Here is a 21,240-nt window from a genome sequence, read left to right on the forward strand (position 1 = left end):
ATCTAATGATCTTCTTTCAAGGGTAAAAATACTTGCTCATCTTATTCACCTACTCAAATTAAATACACTTATTTTAAGAAATTTTAACTTGTTTAAGATTATTTTTGCAGTGGATCTGGTTCACAAATCTACAAAGCAATTTCACAACAAAGTAAACTGCATCATGAGTTGAACTAAAGGTAGAACCTGGACTTACTCTGATCTGGTTCTTGAGCTGCTCAGCCTCCTGGCGTAGCTGATCCAGTTCACTCATTTTCCTCTGCTAATGGTGCGCTTCGCTCCGCCGCCTAGACTCTTGCTGATCTAGTGAAGACACGAAATAACAAGCTCAGCATCAAAACCTTAAATTGCTTCTTTTTAGCCACACCAACTTAAGTTACATTTGAATGACATGGTTTACTTTAATTTTAGGTCCCTAATCACATGTATGGCAGAAATGTTTTTTTATCCTGAATAAATTCCTAAATGAAATAAAATCCTGAATAGTTTCATAAAAAAAAAAAATCATTTTCTCATCCATCAGTTCTGTGTGGCTCAGACAGAAAGTGGATGTGAATCACTTTTGAGGCAGCTCACAACTTGTCCTTGCCAGCTTGAAAATGTTACCTAGCAACAAGCACGAGGGAGCTACTTTAGGCTTAAGATAACAAAATTGAGGAAGATGTTGAATTTCTTCGTTCTTCAACTAAACAGAGACAAAAGACTTGGAACAATCAGTATCCATTAAGAGTCCTTGAATGGCAAATAGGATCTATGGGGGGGAAAAAAGTGCTAAAAAAATCCGCATGAACATTGAGCTAAAACATACTCTGAAACAAAGGATTCACGTATCCAGATATATAGAGAGCACCACCCAGGGTTCTCCAGCACCACTGTAGCCGCAGGTGAAAGCCGTCGATGCTCTGGCCTGTAGACTCTAAACTGCCCTCCAATGTCATTCTTGTAATCCTGGGACACAGTTGATTCAGCTCCTCCAGCCAAATCCGGTTAAGACAAAACCTGCTGATGATCCTAAAAGCAGTGGCCATCTCGCTGACCCCAATCCTCAGGTTGACCCTCTTAACACCTGTACTTTCACTATCCATTTAAAATAAATACATTTAAAACTTAGAACTGTTTCCACAAGTCTTTGGTTCAGGAGCTTGAGGCATTTTTGCAAAATGAGGCAAACATAAAAAGCCATGAGTTCAACAGGCCATAAAAGCAAAACACGAAAAACTTTCAAACACATTAATCTACATTATTTTAGTGTAGTTTCTCCAGTTAAAACAAAGAACCATCAATGTCATTAACTTCTTCCATCAATTCCAACCACTATGCATAAAATGGAAAAAAGTTTACCATCAATTTAAAAACAAAAACCAACCAGGGTTAAATAAGGAAAGGACCTGCCGGTCCAACACACGTCGGCTAGAGTAATATCTATGTTTGAAGATTATCTTACCTCCCTGCGTCTCTCGGTTTAAATGTATGTCCTTAGTCCTGGAGGCTGATGAGACGCTCTGAATGAACACCTTACACTTCATGCGCCTGAGACTATATCCGCCACCTGATTGGACGATGCTTCTAAATGGGTCTATCTAAGCAAGGTGCCTTCGCCTCCTAATCTTCACCATGATAATGTCAGTGTATTATTCTCATCTTCTCTACAAATAACTAACTTTGACTAACTGCAAAGTGGTGACAGAACTGACAATTTATCTTTATAGCCGGTCAGAAACTGTTAAATATGACTTATATTCCTTAATCTTTGAAAATACCACTTAGCAGGTCTTAAAGAAAAAAACCCCAGCAGTATTTAGTGTGGATGTAGCTTCTGTGTAAAGAACAAGTTTGGTATCTTTAGTGCCAGTGAGGTATCCACAATGTTAGACTGTCCAAAGTCGGTCCTCAAGGGCTGCAGTCCTATAGATTTTCAGTGTTTCTCAGCTTTAGCACAGCTGATTCTGATTATTTCAGTTCAGCAAAAGCCTGTTAATTAGCCATCAATGGAAATCAGCTGTGCTGAAGAAAGAAAACCTCTAAACCCTGCAGGACAGCAGCCCTGGAGGACAAACTTTGGGCATGCCTGAGTAAGAGGATGTGTGTTGTGTATGAGGGGCCATTTAAAAAGTAACAATTTTCTATGGAAACATTTATTTGTAACAGGGCAAAACATCTTTAGACTTTGATGGGTTCCTGACATTTTATGCTTTACCATTTTCTACTGAAGCTATTTTGGTTGTTTTATAACCAACTTTCCTAGCCGTTAGATGACGTAGAAATTGGCACCCAACCCTGGCTAAATGTGGAAAAAACACGCAAATATATCAACCTACAAACCCTGGCAGTGAACCTGTGAATTTCAGAGACCCAGATACAGTTTCTATCACAGACCTGTCGGGGGAAACAATAAAGCAGAGCTGCTACCATCACTTTCAGATAGGGCACTTCTGAGAAAGAGCTCAGCTGTGCTTTAGTTCAACACCGCTGAACACAACGCCGTTCTGTTGTTAGACTGATCATCAACACCAGAGCATATTCTCCTTTAAGTTTAATCTGCATATTATCAGAGAGGAAAAAAACCTAGTGCTAGCATGATGTTAATGATACTAAGCGGAGCCAGATGTCTGTTTATGGATCCATTTTTGTGGTTAAAAAGGATAAGCTGTGGAGCTTTTAGATGAAATGCTGTTATGATCATATTAACCATTTGCTGGACCAGAAGAAAAGGTCTACGAAGTCTTAGAAAGACAAAATATAAGAGGGAGTCAAAAACTAAAACAATTCCTTACAATGTCAGGTAATAGCAATGGAAAGTGAGAATTTATAATTCACCTTAGATTAGTTTACTTTGTTTTTGTGCTGCTAGCTTGAAATGACAAAAATACCAAGATATGATTGATGTAAATTTCAGCTCTACAAAAACAAACTTTTAAAATAATCCCATTACATGTAGATTTTTTTTCCTTTTTTTTTAATGGCATCACTGTTGTGGGCTTCTTAATAACGGAAATGTATCTAAAGAATGTGTTAACCTAAAAAATGTAGCCCATAAAAAAAAAGCGAAGGATTGTTTGGGATAATTAAATATCCCAAACAATACAATGCATTTCTTTAACACCATTTATAAAGGGTTGTGGGTTTTTCAATAAATACATTTAGACTGCTGCATTTGTCTTTTTTTTTTTTTTAACAAAGACAAATATTACAAATGATGTTTCACTAGCCACTGTGAGACTGACAGGAATATGTAAATTTCCACCCTGGGAGCCACAAGATACAGGAAGTCTATTTGTTCTCTTCTTGGGAACGTTTCATTGAATTGGCAAAGGAGCTATTTGACCATTAGCTGACTTAAGTAGACTGCATGGATACTGAAAACAGCAGAGAGGTCATGTTTCATCCTTTTATCATAGAGAGTCCGGGCAGCCCTTTAGAAATAGAGCTTATATCAGGAACTGATTTCTTAAAGGTGTTTATGATAATGGATGCTAAAAGCTACTATAAGGTGCTAAAAACAGTAACATGTCGCCTCTTTAATCATTCTGTTTTATTATGGTAAACCTTGGTTTTAATGTTTCTGCAGTTGCAGTGTGAAATCAGATTTGCTTCTGGTATAAACAGCTAAGAATTGCTCAGAACATTTAAGAGGACAATGAAACCTTGAGCAAAGTTAAATTTGATTAGAAATTATAAAGATAAAACAACAAACCTTTAGATTCAATAACTTTAATCATTTAATCAGCTTGATATGGTATATCCCCTTTTCCACTGCCGCAAACTCTCTGTGCTTTACCATACAGTATTACTGGACTAATTTGCTTCTCTTTCACGGGGCTTTGGTCCCTCAAGGGACACCGTACTCTGCTCTGCTTAGGCAGGCTTTTGAAGGGGGTGGAGTCGCAAAGACTAAAGGGCAGCACCATCAGTCTGGAATTCTAGGGACGCACAGCAGTTTCCTGCCAAAGCGTAAGGGGGGGGTGGCTATTCGAGAACTCGCGAGAACTTCCATGGATGTTCACAAGAACTTCGTTTTGGCAGAGACCTTGGCATCTTTATACAATTTGTCGGGGTATCGTAAAAGTCGTATTTCGAACTTCCTCGATGAACCTTTCGTCCTAGTTGTCCATTGTAGTTGTTCCTCGGTTTTTTAAAATGGTGCGCCCCCGCACCAAGTCGAGAAGGAGTCCACCCATCCCACCATCTTTAAACCATTGTTTTGTTACAGCGAATACACACATATAGTTTTTGCAGGTGTCTAGTTTACCGTCGCCTAGTTTCTTAGACGCATAATGGAGCAGACGAGGAGAAGCTAAAACCATTTGATGGATGATGAGGTCCAGGCTTTTTTAAGCATTTTTGCTAAGGAGGACATGTAACGGAGTTTGAGTTGGCAATGCGCAAAGATCGCATCTACGCCAACCAACCAGACTGGCGAAATAAACTTTGTACACACCACAAAGCAAGGGCTAGGCAAGCTCGAGAAAATGAAGCAAGACTAGAAAAAGCGGATGAGACTGCCAGTCAAAACAGTCATGCATGGTTGCCGGAGCAACAGAAGAATCTGCATCATCGTTGCTGGAGGCTGATAGCCAAGAAGAGCTCTCCAACATGGACTGCAGTCAGAGCGAATGGCCTGTTCTTATTCTATCGCGCAGCAGGAGGTGGGAAAGTTATCGAAACACGTGTTTTTATCCACAGTGTGTTACGCTGTGTTTATGATCGTGCTCAAACATGAGCTGTTCTTTACAGCGACCACGTCACTTTGTAGTTTTGCATGATTGGCCCTTAAAAGAAGGAAGGTGATGAATAAGTCGGGATTCCTCTTACTCGGGTACCACAAAGCCCGGAGCTTTTAGTGGAAGAGGGATGTTTGCATCCATTCTAAAACAGGATTTTAATAGCAGATGTAAATAAACAATAATTTTACTCTTTTCCTTTAGAGTAATTCAAACTAAATCTCTCAGCAGAGAAACCATTTCAATGATGGCTCGCTGAATGTTGAATCAGGTGTTAATGGGTTAAAAATAATGTGAAACTCCTGCTCAGATGGCTGAAGTCAGGTGATCAATGCAACTTATCAGCAACATTCCAATGTTTTAACCTCTGTTTTAACCACAAACAAAAACTATCAAAAATGCACGCTTAAAGAGATAATCTGTTCAGTAATAAATGGTTGCATTTTGCAGCTTTCACACTTTAGACTTTGTGCTCCAAGATAATACCACCTCCAAATCACAAAATTTGGAAAATCCTGATGGTTTAAAACTGTTAAAATGCTGTTTTAAAAGCATAATGGCTGAACCCCACATTGGTGATCAGCTTTAGCTTGAGTGGTATGATTCAGAGGAATCTCTTTTTCCCATTTTGCTAGTGGTGGGAGTATAGAAACCACTGGCAGTGCAACAGATAGAGCCTCGACTTTGCTGCCTTCTCTTTCTGCTAGCTATTTTTAGTTAGGCGGTGGGGGAGGAGGAGAACGAGGAGGAGCGGAGCAGACTTCACATTTTCCAGCCACTCCTATCGGCTCCCACATCTCGAGTGCAACAGTGACAAGGAGAGAGGAAGTGTAATTTGATTCCATACAGACACAGAGTTCATTGTTATTTCTTTCTCCCAAACAGCAGCCAAAATATATGCACAGCTCATTTTCACACTACTCCAATCTTTACAGCCTCGTCTAAAAAGGACAGTTAAAAGTTAGAGATAAAAAAGGCAGTGATTTATAAAACTTCTTGGAAATAAGAACGAATGCAATGGAAATAACCTTTAACGTCCCTAAGTGGGGAAATTTAGGCACAATGTGACAGGCAAACAGGTAAAATATATAAAATACAAGCAGATTGAATAGTAACAACAAATTCACATGAACAATACTGTAATGTAATTAAAATAGAATACTCAGATTGAAAGGAAACTGCCACCATTTTTTTAAGTGCCTGATTGAAGTCCTAAATTTGTACATTCAAAGCAACTGCGACTGATATAACTCCCGTCACACCACAATGAAAACCTTTGGTTTACTTGTTAAAATTAGAGCGCTGGATCACAACCTCATTTAACTCGAGTCATTAAAGCTAAACAAAAGCACTAGTGTAGCATGTGAACAGGGAAATGAATCATAAGATGCTATAAATGGGGTCTGGCAGTAGTTTTTGGAGCAGACAAGAGTTGTCACACTGATGACATAAGGAGAAGGGAAGGTGGAGAGATGTTCTGGCACACAAGAGGATAGAGGTAAGAGAGGCAAGCTGGAGGACACAGCCAGATTAAACTAATGAGAGTGAACAAGCAGAGGACAATTGGGAGGGGAGCTGCTAATTAACCCCTTGGTAAAGGGGAGCAAGACTTCTAAGCTTCCCTGCATTCAAGTCTGATCATAGTAAGGGTACACAGGGTTATAGGTTTTCCTAAAAGGGTAGATTTCAGCCAAATATGTTCAACTTTTAGTCACAAAAACACAGACTCCATTAGTTACTCTAGATGCACCAAATACCATTAATGTTAGATAACGAAAGTCTGTTACCCGGCTGAGGAGGATATTTACTGCCCTAAAATATTAAACTTTTACTTATCCATTCTTAAAACTGCTTTGCGTTTACATTTACAATATCTATAACATAACAGAATTAATCATCTTCCTGAGTCATTTAGAGGACACAGGCTTCAAATACCTAAGCAGCCGTCTAACAGTTTTCTGCACCATCATGTGTGAGCTAACTATCATGGAGCAACAGTTTAGCTTAGCAACGGCACATCCAAATCTGATGGTTATATAATATCTCAAGTCTTTTGACCTTTTATTTTGTTAACTTCGTCAGCTTCCAGGCGATCTCTTTGCACAAAGTGGTGTTGTGAAGGTGCTTTAAGAACGGTGACCTTAATAATTTACACCCTCCTGTTTGGATACCAGCTGCCCCACCCCGTGCTTTCTTGAAATGCTGCATCCAGCCCTGCTTCTCTCAACTCTTCTTCTCAATTTCCTGAGTGCAAGACAGGGTTCCTCACAATGCCAGTTGGGTTGCGGTTCATTTGTTGCATCTACAAACATTTTAAATTGCAGCAAGTTAGCGGGTGGTTTCTGAAGTGAGCCTGTAGCCGTCTCTAGTTCCCTGAACAAATGATTACCCGTCTAACTCTACACCTTAACACAAGAACAAGGCATTTAAGAGCAGACGCTTCCTTTTCATGGGTGTTCCCTGACCGAGTACATCTCTCTTCCCTTTGTCAAAACATTCAGCGGATGTGGCAACAGAGCACACACACTTTACAAATACAATCACTGTGTTTTTTTTTTCCCCCCCTTTCTTTCACCATTTCTTCACTTGCCAATGTCCAGCCCAGGACTTAAATCAAGCAATGCAGTCACCTAGATTGCAGTAACTGGTTACACTCAACATCTGGAGAGGCAGGCAAAGAGAAACAGATTTGTCTGGTAACAAACAGAGAAATCACAGGACGAAATCAAAACAGACAAATATGGTTTCCACAGCACTCAGCCGCAGGAACTTCTGCTTGGTTTGAACAAATAATCTAGGTTTAAGTACAGGCTTTGTGAATGTTTGCATTTATTTTAACACATAAGGGAAATATCTTCTTCCTTGATGCATATTTCGAGAATCTGCATCAACAAGCTTATGTTATTGTTTAATATTACATTTTCTAACTATTTAATCCTCTGCCAACAAAAACATTAAGATGGATGGATGATAATTAACATTACTGAATGTAAAAACAACGGATGTATCGACAGATACAAGCAGATGAAGCTAGTATAAATAAAATCTATATGCAATGATCAATTAAATTTAACAAATCTAAAATGAAAACATGACTTATAATAGCTAACATATGAAAAAAACTAAATACCTACACTATATAGATCTCTTTAATACAGGTTTAAGTGAAAAGGAGATTTCTGTATAATTCCTGGATGCTGAGTTTGGCTGGTTTGCATAAGTATATAACAAGCAATATGATGCTTTAAGTGGATGTGTGTTTCCACCCCTCCCTCTTGTGGTCCAGTTGGTGGATGAGAGTCCATCTAAGTGCTGTGGTGAAGTGATGCATGGTAAATGTTGCTGAAACACAACCAGGTCACAAAGAAAGCAGCAGGAACAACAGGGCTGATGATGCAGCCAGGGAAGACAGAAGGGAATGCTTCTGGACATTTTTTAAAAGCCCCATTCCTACTCTTTAAGTTGTCTCTTTCCCTTCCTTACCGGATAACATGACAACTGCAGCACAATAAAGAATAAAGTGATTGCAAACTCCCTTTGTAGAGCTTCATTACATCAGAAATGTCCAATTTCCTGCTCAGTTCAAAATGAGCATTTGGGCAATATGTTCTTTAGAGAAGTGGGGGGATGTGGGTGGGAATTCTACCTTTAAAAAAAAAGTATATTTACTCCCAATATCCAAAAGAACTGCTTAATAAAAGAAGAATGGTTGAATTAAACATTAAAGGCTTTAGGGCTCATAACCCATTTTGGTCCACTGAAAGTGGAGCATAATCCTTGGGCTACATGTTCTGGCACAGTGCTGACATGTTCCATTCAGTCTAGGTGCAGATTTCTGAATAAACATTACAGCGTTTTTTTTACAATAGGACATTAGAAAAAAAGGTTCACGAGTAAGGACCTTTTTTAAAGTAAAATGAGTAAAATATATGTTCTAGCTAGGAGGAATTTAAACATATAGTAACATTTCAGTCCCTTCATACAAGATTATGTTAGACAATATCTAGCTATCTAAAAATTAGTGATTTCAATCCCAACTACCTCCTGTAAAATGGTGCATTCACCAGGGCAAGACATCCAACTAGGGCTGAAACAATTGGATTAATCAATTATTGAGATAATTGTCAACTGATTTTAGTAATTATTAATCATAAGCTGGAGTATAGAGACTCTAAAACATGCCTTTAGCTGACAGAGCGACTCAATTAGAGCAGTAATTATACCAACATTGTAAAAAACATATATATATATAGCATGCAAGAAAAAAAAAAAAAACTGTCTGTCAATAAACACCATCCAGAAAGAACCACGCAGAAAAAAAAGATTTATTTTCACCTGGTTTAATTTCGTAAAAATTCTTCTTTAAGGAACCTTTTGCTATCTGATTATTAATCAAGAAAATAATCAACAGATTAATCGACTTGCAAAATAATGCTTAGTTGCAGCCCTACACCCAACCCTATTTGCCCAAACGGAAGATTCATTGCTTTAAGAGTGTGAACGCACAGCACATCTCTAGTGCAAAGGGTTTAGAGTGTTTGACTAGCATAGCTCTATATAAACTATACTATCACTTGACTAATAATATTCTCTTTAAAGCTGCTACTGTAAGCTGATCCATGACTTAAGTCATATGTAGCTTGGTTCATAAACCTTTAGGGGGAAAATGTGACCACCCACTAGTGACGCATCTACAAATAACTCTTTTCTGCATAGGTTTCATTTCACAGATCGGTTTGTTTTGGCTAGTTTGTTCAAAGAGAAATAAATGAATGGAAATTTTATTTGTGAAATAATGCAGTTGTTTGGTGCATGTACAAATTGAAGAGGCATGGTTTAAATGAGCAATTTGCAATAAAATACTTGTACTCTAACAACATCGCATAGGCAAAGTATACTTGTAAATGACAGGAGGTGTATGATAAATAACGTAAGATGGTTGCTAAGGAGAGTCCTTAACCTGGCACTGCTTTACACTACTCAGGAAGTTTAAGGTTTAATCCCATTAAGATCAGCATTACCACTATACCAGCTGGCATGACATGTGATTTACAGAGTTTTCACTGGACTTCTAAAGAGCCGTGTAGATGCAGATTTTTGCTTTTGTTAAAAAACAGGGTCAAATTTACCAAATGGGGGGGAAAGGGGCTGGTCTGGTCGGTGATTTCTGCCTGTTATATTTTACATTTATGCAGATTTGTTTTTTTAGGAGCTGGGATTCTGATTAGTAATGCTAGATAACACTTCTTAGCATTTCTACTTTCCTTAAATCAATTAGCTTTTTTTAAGCTAATGGCTTGTCAGCTTATTATACAGCTTTGTTGGGTTTGTGTTTTCTTTCTGAGCTCATACACCATAAAACTAACATTTCAAGTTATCCAGCCAGAGAAATTGAAGAGCTTTACCATGAATTTTTACATAGAGTTTTATCAAACAAACAAACTACTTCCCTTTTCCCTAAAGATAATAAAGCTGGTTGATTACAACCCTGTTTTTTTTTTTGGTAGAAGGCATTTTAGATGTAAAGGTCGTTGTTACGCATTGCACACAAGAACTTCTTCATTGCAAATAACCTTAGAGGAAAGAACACAAACATGTTAGTTTAAAGGCTTATATAATCGATCGACTGCTGTTTTATATTACTGTCATTTTAAAATTTGCCTCTGTTATTACCCTGGCTCCAAATGGAAATTAACCCAGAGTCGTCAGCTTTATTAAAGTAAACATAATTAAAGTAATCTGCTGTAGCTCTGCTGTAGATTATCGACCAGTCACAACTTTTAGGAAATACCTTTTTTATACATTTTTACTTGTATCCATCCCATCTAGCTCCCTCTATATTATTTGCTTGTACTGTCCAAACCAGTTCTTTCAATCATGCTGCATTTTGTGCGTCACGTCAGATGGGGAACATAACAATCAGAAGGACAGTACGGTTCAATTGATCAGTAAAACATTGCTGTAGGCCGTGAGCAGATTCTAACAGACCACAAAAAAGCCTTCTGATTATTTCACTGGGATATAATGAGAACAACACCATCACTAGAAAATTATAAACATGAAGCCATCTTATTTTATATGTGTTGTGCTAAATCACAGTAATCTACAGATTTATATGAAAAGAACTTTAGGATGCGAACCAAGAAAGTATGATTTGCTGCTTATCTGTGCTCTCTGATTAACAGTAAGCTGGTTTTAAAATGGGGAGGAAAAAAAAAGTCAGGCTAGCCTTAAGCTAAATGCATGACTATTTAAAACAGAAAACACACTCCTTTGATTGCATTAATAAACATTCCGCTCCCTCTTTGCTCCCAAAGCCTGCGAGATAGGAACACGAGTGTGTAAGGAGTCACATGACAGTTGCCCCACTATTTTGCCAGAATTAGTGAGGCCTGCCATGCTTTAAAGAGAAAGCAACCTCACTTGCACTGTTATTCCAATCATCCTGCGATACAGGTTTGGTCACATTTTCCCTGTGGCAGTCAAATGTAAGGGTTTGAATGTAAATAGACAGCGAGACAGTAACTATTCAAACCAGAGTGGGCATGGAAGTGCACATGCAAAGCACTGCCAGGACTTGTGATGAGCCTACAACAGGGTTACAGTACCTGAGTGGTGACAAGGTTGTATTTGGGTCTGTGAGCGGCTCCGTTGCCAGCTACTTTGACTATTCAAAACAGAGGCCTTAGCTTTGTGGCAAGTGGTGACAGGGAAAACATAACATTCCCTCCCCAACTACACACAGATGAAGATAGAGGGACGTGTTTTGACAGAATTTCTGCTGAAAGCTTAAATCCCAGAACGAGTTGATTTTCCGAACGGCAGACCAAGAATCACTAATTATGCGTGGCTGTACAAGAGCACATGTTGAAGTTATAGTTCTTTCAACTAGTACAGCAAGATAAAATCATTTCTTATCAGTGTCTTGTTCTTAGTTTCCGGTTTTATATTTTTAACCTTTCTGTGAATCTTCATTCTTTTGACAATCCTGTCTATTGGCACACCTAATTTTCTCCATCAAATAATATTACAGGACATTTCTATCAGATTGCCTGTCCTGTGAGAATACATAAGGAAAATTAACATTACACAGGAATTTTTCCACAATTTCAGATAAGAGCTCAACTCAATATTTAATTTGAAACGTTTAGTTTATATGCAGAAAGACACAGGTTTCCCAAACATATTTTTAAACCTGGGATATTTAAACGACTCGCTGACGCAGCAATATCATCTGGGAAAAGAAAAAAGCAACAAGAAAAACCCATTTCATCTTCCTAGGTATTCAACTTTGTTGATCTACAACATTCCTTCATCATGTCTGATTAACTCCAGTTATGTTTGTCATGTAATCGTTCAAGTTTTCAGTTTTGATTGTAAGACCGGTAGACTTCCCAACTGATTATAGGATGAAAATATGAGCCTCTTGATTAAGAAAGTAACTCATGAATTGGCATACATAGATTTCTCCTTTTTTATGTATTGTTTAAAATACCGAGAAGATGAGCAGAGCAGCAAAAGCCAATTTCAAGCAAGGGGCCTCAAAGCAACAGTTAGGATGTTATTTTCAAAATATAATGGTTGGATAGGATACATTAACATGTAATAATTCATATGAATTAGTTTGTAATAGAAAAATAAAAATACTTCTACCTGGGTGTTTAACATCAGCATTGCTATAGATCAGTATATATCGAGCTATAATCCAATATTGGTGATATGAGATTTCAAATATTTTATAAAACCTTTATAAATATATAGGTTTGTGCATTCTTAAAGTAATTCTTCATTTTTTTTTATAGCTGTGTTGAAAATATATCGACTAAAAATAAAAAATAAAAAGTATACAGATAGTTTTGGCAACCCATACCTAACACTATCAGGCATCCTAAGACTGCGTAGGACAGATCCTCATCACAGCATCAGTGTGGGAATATAAAGGAGTCCAATGATTATTGACCATTATATACCATGTACTATCAAACTTGGATGCTGATGTCATGCTTATGACATCACTGGACACAAACACCATAGCCTTTAAAGCTAAAGGTCAAGGAGTGTACGAAGGGTAGACGTGAAAAAAGAAAGTGAGTAGAAATCGCAAACCGCATCACAAATTTGACCGAAACATTGCACTGTTTTCTAATAGAGCAGCAGGGTGAATGCCGTCAACAATGCACGTAAAGTAAGAATGGGTAACAATCAGTCGGAATATATTTTCATAGCATGCGATAATTCTTGTTAAAGAGTTTCTACATGTGTCAATAACTCAAGCTTAAGACTCTTTAAAACCATTATGAATGAAATATAAGATCTACATCCTGAGACAGAAACAAAGAAATTCAGTCATAAAATGACAAAAATAGATGAATTCCTTCAAATTGACAGTTTTTTTTAATTATTATTAGAGGAAAGAAAATGCCCTGTAAAATGTATGAAAATTCTACCCCTTGACTGTAAAAAGGCGTGTTTTAACCAACACTCCATGTTAAAGTGAGACTTATTGTTTAAACTGAAGCTTTGATGTTTTAATGTCTTTTCCTACTTTCAAAACCTCCTGGGCCATTTGGCAGTACAGAGACCTTAACAGTAAATATTGTCACTGGTCTTAAACTTATAAGGCACCTACTTTAAGGATTAGTTTGATGTAAAAGCGGATATGAAAAAGTGTGCCTTCTATCTGAATTTATTATTGTGGGATCATGTTTCAGCACAACTTTTAATCTAGCCTTTTAGATTCTACAATTTTTACATCTCCTTTTATTTATCTAGTTTTTAAATGTTGTACCAGATAATTGAGTAATCATTTTACTAAACATTCAAATGTATACCAACAGTGTGGGAGTAAATATGTTTGCAGGTTACAGGTTGATGACTAATGTATTTCCTATGAACTGGGATCCAAGATATTTGGACTATTTTGGAGCAGTGCATCTCCTCTGTACAAGAAAATGTTAACCTGGAAAGACAAACTAATGAAGTGTAGCACTCAGTTTTAGCTCTAAACATAATCGATCTGGGACATGCCCTTTGGGATTGGACCGCCCTAACAAACTTTGGTTCTAGCCAATCACAGTAACAAATGAAAGAGCAGCAGATACCATGAGGAACCACAACTTTCACTTTAAGTTCCTCTTTCAAAGTTGAAATAGTGGCGACTAACAAACAGATGGGATCGCGGCAGCATCATCCTGTGGTGTGTTGATTTTGGTTTGAATGTGGGCTGGGCAGCTCAAGCTTTCATCCCAGCTATGTGTCCTGCCTTAAACCATAATACTGTAACATGATTGGTCTTTAAACCAAATAAGTGGTACAAGATGGATTCTGGTTTGTGAATGCACAAACCCAGCTGGAATACAGCTGGCAGGTAATGTTAAGGGCAAATGACTCAGCACAGGTTTTCATCAAGTTTCTCTCACATTTGGGGGTCTCATTGGCTGGACCCCCACCTTGGATAATTGTAGGTCAAAGGCTAGAAATGCACACCTTATCCAGCACGCTTTACTGTCACTGACAAATTTTTCATAGTGCTCACTATAGGTCCTCCAACAGGCCGATTGCGCATACACATATGCAAATAGGCAGGTAAGGGTTTAAAAAGACCGTGTCAGCAGGTCAGTGAAAGCAGTGAAAAGAACCCTGGACATAAATATCAAACCCAGCACAGCACATTGGTTTGATCAGGTTTAATTGGGCCGATAAAAACTACCAGTTCTCCTAAGGTACCATGGACAAAACCTGAAATGTTTGAGAGACAGAAGTTCTACCAAATGAGCAAGTAAGAAAGATGGATGATTATCACTGTGTTGCTTCTCATCACCATCAGTTTCAGAGATCCACCATAAAAGAGTATCCCTAAACAAAGCATCCTGTCCTTACTATGCTAGATTTGCCTTTAAAAATATCTGTGTCAAATGTAATAGGGACATGTTGGTGAAATCGTTCAAATTCAGTCCAGCCAGCTCCAATTGGTCCTACATGAATCATGGTTTAGGTTTGATCAGTATTTTATCTAAAACATAATGTAATAGTGATTATAGCAAATAAATGAGGCAATTTCACAAGTATTAACTATTATCATTAAAAACTGTTTGAGCAATTTGGTTTGAATATTCAGGAGGTCTCATAGTCCAGAATTCTAACTAGTTCTCATGAAAACCCAGTTGTAAAAGTGGAAACGTCAGCAGTCCTAAATGAAAAAATCCGAATTGTATGACCAACAATGAGCAATCACAATTGGTAATAATCTGCATGAAGTTGTAAAGGAAACCAGGAATATTTAATGTTTTCTCCATCATAAAAGCAGACTACATCTCTCCTTCGACTGCTAATAGTTTAATGCCAGCCGCCACCAAGAGATGGAGGGTTGTTGCTTGGACTGAGGGACAATTTAGGATATGTTGCAGATCCTAAAACATACTGGGGTGCATGATGCTAAACTAGATGTACAACAAGTTGCCTCCTGTTGCTGCAACAGCAAATGATTCACCAGGATTGCTGCGTCACCTACAAGCTGCAGCTGGAAGAGGAACGTATTCAACCGAAGCTGTATTAGCAAGGATCATTGTTCAGAAAAAGTGTTTCCAATGAATATTATAACTCTGTCGGACTATTTCCGACAAATTAAAAAGTTCTTAAAGAGGAGAAATGTACACAAATCACCTAACAAATATTAGATTTAAAACAAAAAATATGACATAAAGCAAATGGATCAGTAATGGTGATTATGTAGGACAAAGATTAATAAATAAATTGTTAGGCGTGTCTTTCTGTGGAACTTTAAGACACACAGTAAGCAATAAAAACAAATGGGAATCTTTGCATATGCTGACCTTATTCTAAACATGTTTTAACCATCATTCTTCCAGGGCTTTTATATGGGTCATGCCATTTATTTATATGCCTAATTCTTAAACTCAATATAATTGATTAATCTCTTTTATACAAAAAAAAAAACACCATTTCCCTCACTTTAACAATTTTAACATGTAAAAATCTAAGAAAAAAAATTTAAAGACCTGCATATGTATCAGAATTCCAGCAGGATTCACTTTAAATCAATGTTGGCAATGTAAACCTGTGTGCTAATTAACACTAACTGATAATAATCCTGCTGCAATAGCAAAAAGTTCCACAGCTGTGGTGTCCTCCAAATCAACAGTCAGAAAATATGTATCTTCTGGTAATTACAATTCTAAATAATATAACCAGAAGCTAACCATGAAAGTGTGAGAGCAGAAGCCACTACAACCTGCCCTTTTTTTCTGAGCTTAAACTCTTGAGAGTCAAAACCCACTGACTTTGGAGACCTCATAGCAATTCAGACTTTTACTTCAAGATGGCTGGAATTCAAATAATATAGGGTGCATGGATTGCAGATTTTTGGCAAATCAGATACTCTCAAAATTGTGGTTGTTTGAGCTTGGCCTGTTTTTCCAGTGTAGTCCCGTTTCTCTGACTGTGACTAACTGTATGATCTCTCTTTCATGCTCTGACATGAGAGCTGGCTCAGAGCTCGTCTTCCTGGCAGTGTGTTTCTTGGAAGGGGCTGTCTGTGGAGCAGGCTGGCAGTTGCATTTCGAATCTCTGCCTCTTTTTTTATCTCTGCTTCTGCCTCCTTGAACCCCAGTTGGCCTCAGCAGATTGTCGCTCACACCGAGACTGGTTCTGCTGGAGGTTTCTTCCTGTTAAAAGGGAATTTTTTCTTCTCCACTGTCGCTCTAAGCATGCTTGGAGTGAGGGATTTACTTCAAGTCAATAAGTTGATCCGATCAACTGGTTTTCCTTAGATGGAAAACTTTGAATAAGTTTGACTGCATAATCTGGTTGAATTGTCTCTGTAAAGGGCCTTGAGATGACTTGTTGTGAATTAGCGCTATATTTAATCGGAATTGAACTGAATTGAAATTTATAGATTATAGCACTGACAGTGGGGGAATTTTCAGGCCTTTGCGGGAGAAGATAAACTGGGGGAAAAGATTGATTTCACATTAAAGTATTGGCCGACCGCCGATTTCACTAAATCAAGGCCGATCAATCGATGCAACCCACCAAAGGATCAGTAGTGAACGCTGTAGCAGAACAGTGGCAATATTTTTATCACACTAATATTTTTTACTCAAGCCAATGGCTTGTTTTAGATGCATCTCTACTCGAGAACACCTGATTCAAATGGCCACATTACCGCCTTTGTCAGCCTTTAAATGGTGCAAAAGCCCGTTGATCACCTTTCCATTCAGGTCAGGTGTGTGGAGGCAGGGAAAGACCTAAACATGTAGGACAGTGGGCCCTGAGGACCACAGAGAAGAAACCCTGTACTAAAGTACAATTATTTCAAGAGCACATTCTAATAGTATATGCATTTAAATGGAGAAAATTAAAAAAGGAGAAACTGTATTATATATCGAAGCATCCGATGCAGGTCCAGCAGATTCCGGAATTTAACCATTAGACTGCTGACTGTTGTATAAAATGGGGTTTAAAAAAAAAAAAAAGCACTGAATGTTGGAATCTGTAAATCATATACCAGCCTTATGTTTACATTTTATCACTGCTGCACTTTAAAAATGGAAATGTCTTGAGAGCTGTACTGAACAAATTTTCTATTAGTATGCGCTCTGTGTACAAAATGACAATAAAGTCTGTCTAAGTCTAATTTCACAAAAAGTTGTAAGGATAAAAGATCTTAAGGATGCAATCTTAGTTAATGTCTAATGTGTTATTAATCTAATTTTTTTTTTCTTTTAAACTTCTGGCCCTGCACAAGACTTTTAAAAGTTTTAAGTGTTCTACATATTAAGGCTGACGGACTGATTGGTACTTTAACTAGCAATGGATGAAAAGGATTGTTGAGTCATGTCAAGTCAAGTGCTAAATAATTTCAATGTTTCCCTTTAATTTGCTTGATGTTATTTCATAATGGTTTACTGCTTATTTCATAAAGATCAAATATCCCAGTGTCCTTTTTCATGCAGAGCTGTTTATAAGAGACTTTCAACTTTAACTCTAATATCTGGAAAGTAACAAACAAAAAAAGATATATATATATTGATTGTGCTTCAAACTTACCTTGGGAACATTTTCTTTAGGTAGAAAGAAAAATCAGCACTATTAAAGACTGAAGCCCAATAATTCTGATGAATGAAAGTCAGAAACCCAAAAATGTAACCCCCTGTACATCTTGTATCAAAAGGCTGGAAACGAATGAAAACATTGACAAGTTGATAATCCTTACTGGAATGTCATGGGAAAAAATGGATTCTAGTTTAAATCACAGGGTCATAATCTATAGCACCCCCCTACAACCCAAAGGGATGGAAGAGGGGGAAAAAAGGCTGAACCCCTGAGAAGCATAGATTGAGCAGATGTGTTTGAACTATGGGTTACACTCGGGTCACACTACTCTATCTGAACTGAAAAAAAAAAAAAAACACTAAAGGTTTTTATACCCCAACGCTTTTTAGGATCAACTTTAAAACATTAACTAAATAAAATAAAAACAGCCGGTTGTATAATCCTTTGCTTAATGTGACAGAGTGCAATAAGGAGATTTATATAAAACCCTAAGAACTAAATCTAGTAAATATAACATTAGGTTTCCATATTTACATTTAATTAAGAGATTTAGAGCCAAGAAAACAAATTAGTCAAAACATGTAATTTTACTTAAAAGCAAAACTTTGTTTAACCCACAATTTAAAGCATTTAAATTACATTTTTAGCCATAAAGCACTAATTACAAATCAGGGATTAATTTATCAACACACAGCAATAGAAAATATTTAACATAGGTACACGTTTTATTCCGATTCCTTATTAGCCTAGATGTGCAACACCCTCCCTGCCCTGAGTTAGCATATACCTGGTAGCAATGATTGTATAATCTAGGAAACATTAATCCAACAAAATAATAATAATCCAGCACAAAGCATTCTATAGGTTTATCTGACAGGGACATATCAGACGCATGAAGCTGACAGAGCTGAATCCATCCGCTGCTCGGCAGCTGCCTCTCTCTGTCTGAGAAAAAGCGCTGATGAAAAAGGCTTTGAACGCCATCTTGTTCATTGCAGCTGCCTGGGCCCTGAATACAGGAACCCATTCATTCGAGGAGGCGGAGGGAGGGAGGGGGCCCACTGGCTAAATCAATTCATCTTTGTGAACCAGTAAATGCGACTAGTTCTTTTAGGAAACTAATCATTTAACCAAGCAACTAGTAATCCACTGGAGGAGACAGAGATCCCTGGAGGGATCCGGTCACCGGGAAATAACTTTGCGAGCGCTCGGTGGATTTTTCCCTCGGCGCTCAGCATGGCTTCCTGTGACAACTCGATGCTAAGACCACTTTCGACACACCGAACTCTTAACTTAAACATTCAGTGATGCTCGATCCGCCTCAAACCAATATGACAGCAGCCGCTGAGGGCTCCATGCTACATGGTGGTGCCCATTCTAGGGAAGCTATGAAGCGGCGCGGCCCAACGAAGCCGCCAACAGCCTGACCCGTGATCAAGATAAACAGATTGTCAAAATCCAATTAGACAATCTTGTTTTCACATCGTTAAAAGAAGAAGTTCAGATTAGGGTCGAATAGCTGGTTGGCATACTAAAGAACAAATATCTAAACACCCCATTAAAATGGCCTCTTACATGTCAGAACAGCGGTCGGTTTGATTTTAAGCAGCTGTTTATAAACTAATTTAATATAAAAAGAAATAATCGGGTGACTATTTTCCACGCAATGAGTAAACACCTGGTTGACTTAGTGGGAGCAGAAATCTGTGACATTCAATGCTCCTAATGCACGACAGGTTTAGTTTCGATTCAATTAAGTAAATACCGTGAGATCAACTGAACTTGGAAAGCATGTAGTCCGGATTTAATTTCAACCAGATTATTTTTTATCCAATCCACGATAAGGATAGAACCTTTGTTCTGGTCCGTTTTCGTAATACACACACAAACGCGCACTGATCAGCAATCAAAACTACACAGACATATTTTCTGACCAGTGCCGGCGACTTATTGGGCAGGATACAGAATAGTGGGGGTGGTAGTGGTGATACTGCTGGCGAAGTAGCCATTTTTAGACTTCCTTCGTTGTCAATCCATGATGCTGTAAAAGCCCTAAGCGAGTGAAAGTGAATCCAAAGCCCACTGGTGTTTGTTACGGTTATGCAATCTTCTAAATTAGCCCTATAATGACAGAGAGTGCTAGTTGCAATCATGTTCTGTTATAAGCGTTAGCTCCTACTGTGGGGTTTGTGGAGAAAATGTTTAAAAATAACCTATTTAGGAAAAAGAAAATCTAGGATACAGATGAAAACTGAAATAATCAAATGTATTGACTAACGATGAGGACTGAATAGCTTTCTGGTAGATATATTTCAGCGGTTTAGCACAGGTAATAAGAGAGGGGAGATACCCGGACGTTGGAGGGGTGCTAAGCTAACTTAAGTACCGCACATATTCTAGCAATTAATGTCCAGAATAGCTAATTAGCCTTTCTGCCAACTGGAGGGAATTGTTAGCTTGTTGTGCTTTTAAAAAGAGCAAGCTAATTAGCACTGACGACGAGGCAGTTAGTTAAGTTTATCTTTGACCCCCCCACCCACAGTCTTGGCACCAATAACTAGTCAGCGACAAGCTAACGGCGGCTAACTAAGCGGAGGAGAACCAAGTTTAACCCTTGTCGTTCATCCTCTCTGCTCGGAAGGCTAGCCAACTGCACACAGTTAATGCATTTCCTGAAGCGCAAATATGAGTAGAAATACAGTTCCTTACCCGCTTTCAATCGAAGGTATCCGTCGTTTGTATCACATTGACTGGAAACGGTTAAATGTTGTGTGTCCTCTTAGCCCAGGCGCTCAGATTGATCAAGTTTAGCCACCGAGGAGCGGCACTCCCCGAACCCAGTTTTTTTTTAACCCACTGACAGGGGGAGACACACCGGCTCAGAGGCGCAGAGACGAGGCGGTATTCACCCAGACGGAAGAGCCAAAGCCTCGTTTGTTCGTTCCCAATGTTTGGTTAAAAAAATATTCCAACTAAAGCTAATGTCCCTTCCTCGTCTTTCCCAACCGTCGTCGTCCCCTTCTGTTTCTTCCTTCACGCCAGGATCTCAGTCGCTTCTTCCTGCGGCCATCAAACAGCAGAGATGGGCGCGGTAACCCTGCATTCAGCGCTGGGAAACCCCACGCTGACGGCAGCGTCACAACGCACGGCGGAGGGTCGGAGACCACTTCTACACATCAGCGAACACTGCCATCTTCGGTAACCAAAACATATCCCCCCCAAAAAAATGACATATACCTGCGAAACTCTGATACCCAAACCAACAGATGGGTTATATTCATGAAATCAAAGTTTATAATAACACGGTGAGCAACTAGTATACTCGGAAGTAAGTTTAAACATTGGTCTCAAGCAAGAGGTTCCACATTTTCAGTTTCTAAAAGTGACAAAAACACTTTATTAGCAAAACAACATATCCCTATAATTAGCTTAACATGGCTTTAAA

At 38.3% G+C, this 21,240-nt stretch overlaps 1 protein-coding gene across 1 annotated transcript in view; it reads right to left on the reverse strand.

The window, feature by feature from the left end:
• Positions 1–20,894, reverse strand: part of gnb1 (guanine nucleotide binding protein (G protein), beta polypeptide 1) — a 32,821-nt gene extending 11,927 nt beyond the window's left edge. The window contains exons 1-2 of the mRNA XM_015380204.1: positions 20,505–20,894; positions 197–303 (exon numbers count right to left, since the gene is read on the reverse strand). Coding sequence (XP_015235690.1) covers positions 197–253 — 57 coding nt within the window. The 5' untranslated portion in view covers positions 254–303; positions 20,505–20,894. The remainder of the gene's footprint in view (positions 1–196; positions 304–20,504) is intronic.
• Positions 20,895–21,240: the final 346 nt, after the last annotated feature.

The sequence above is a fragment of the Cyprinodon variegatus genome, unplaced genomic scaffold, assembly GCF_000732505.1.
Source record: "Cyprinodon variegatus isolate N-32 unplaced genomic scaffold, C_variegatus-1.0 Scaffold209, whole genome shotgun sequence".
NCBI classification, from domain to species: Eukaryota; Metazoa; Chordata; class Actinopteri; order Cyprinodontiformes; family Cyprinodontidae; genus Cyprinodon; species Cyprinodon variegatus.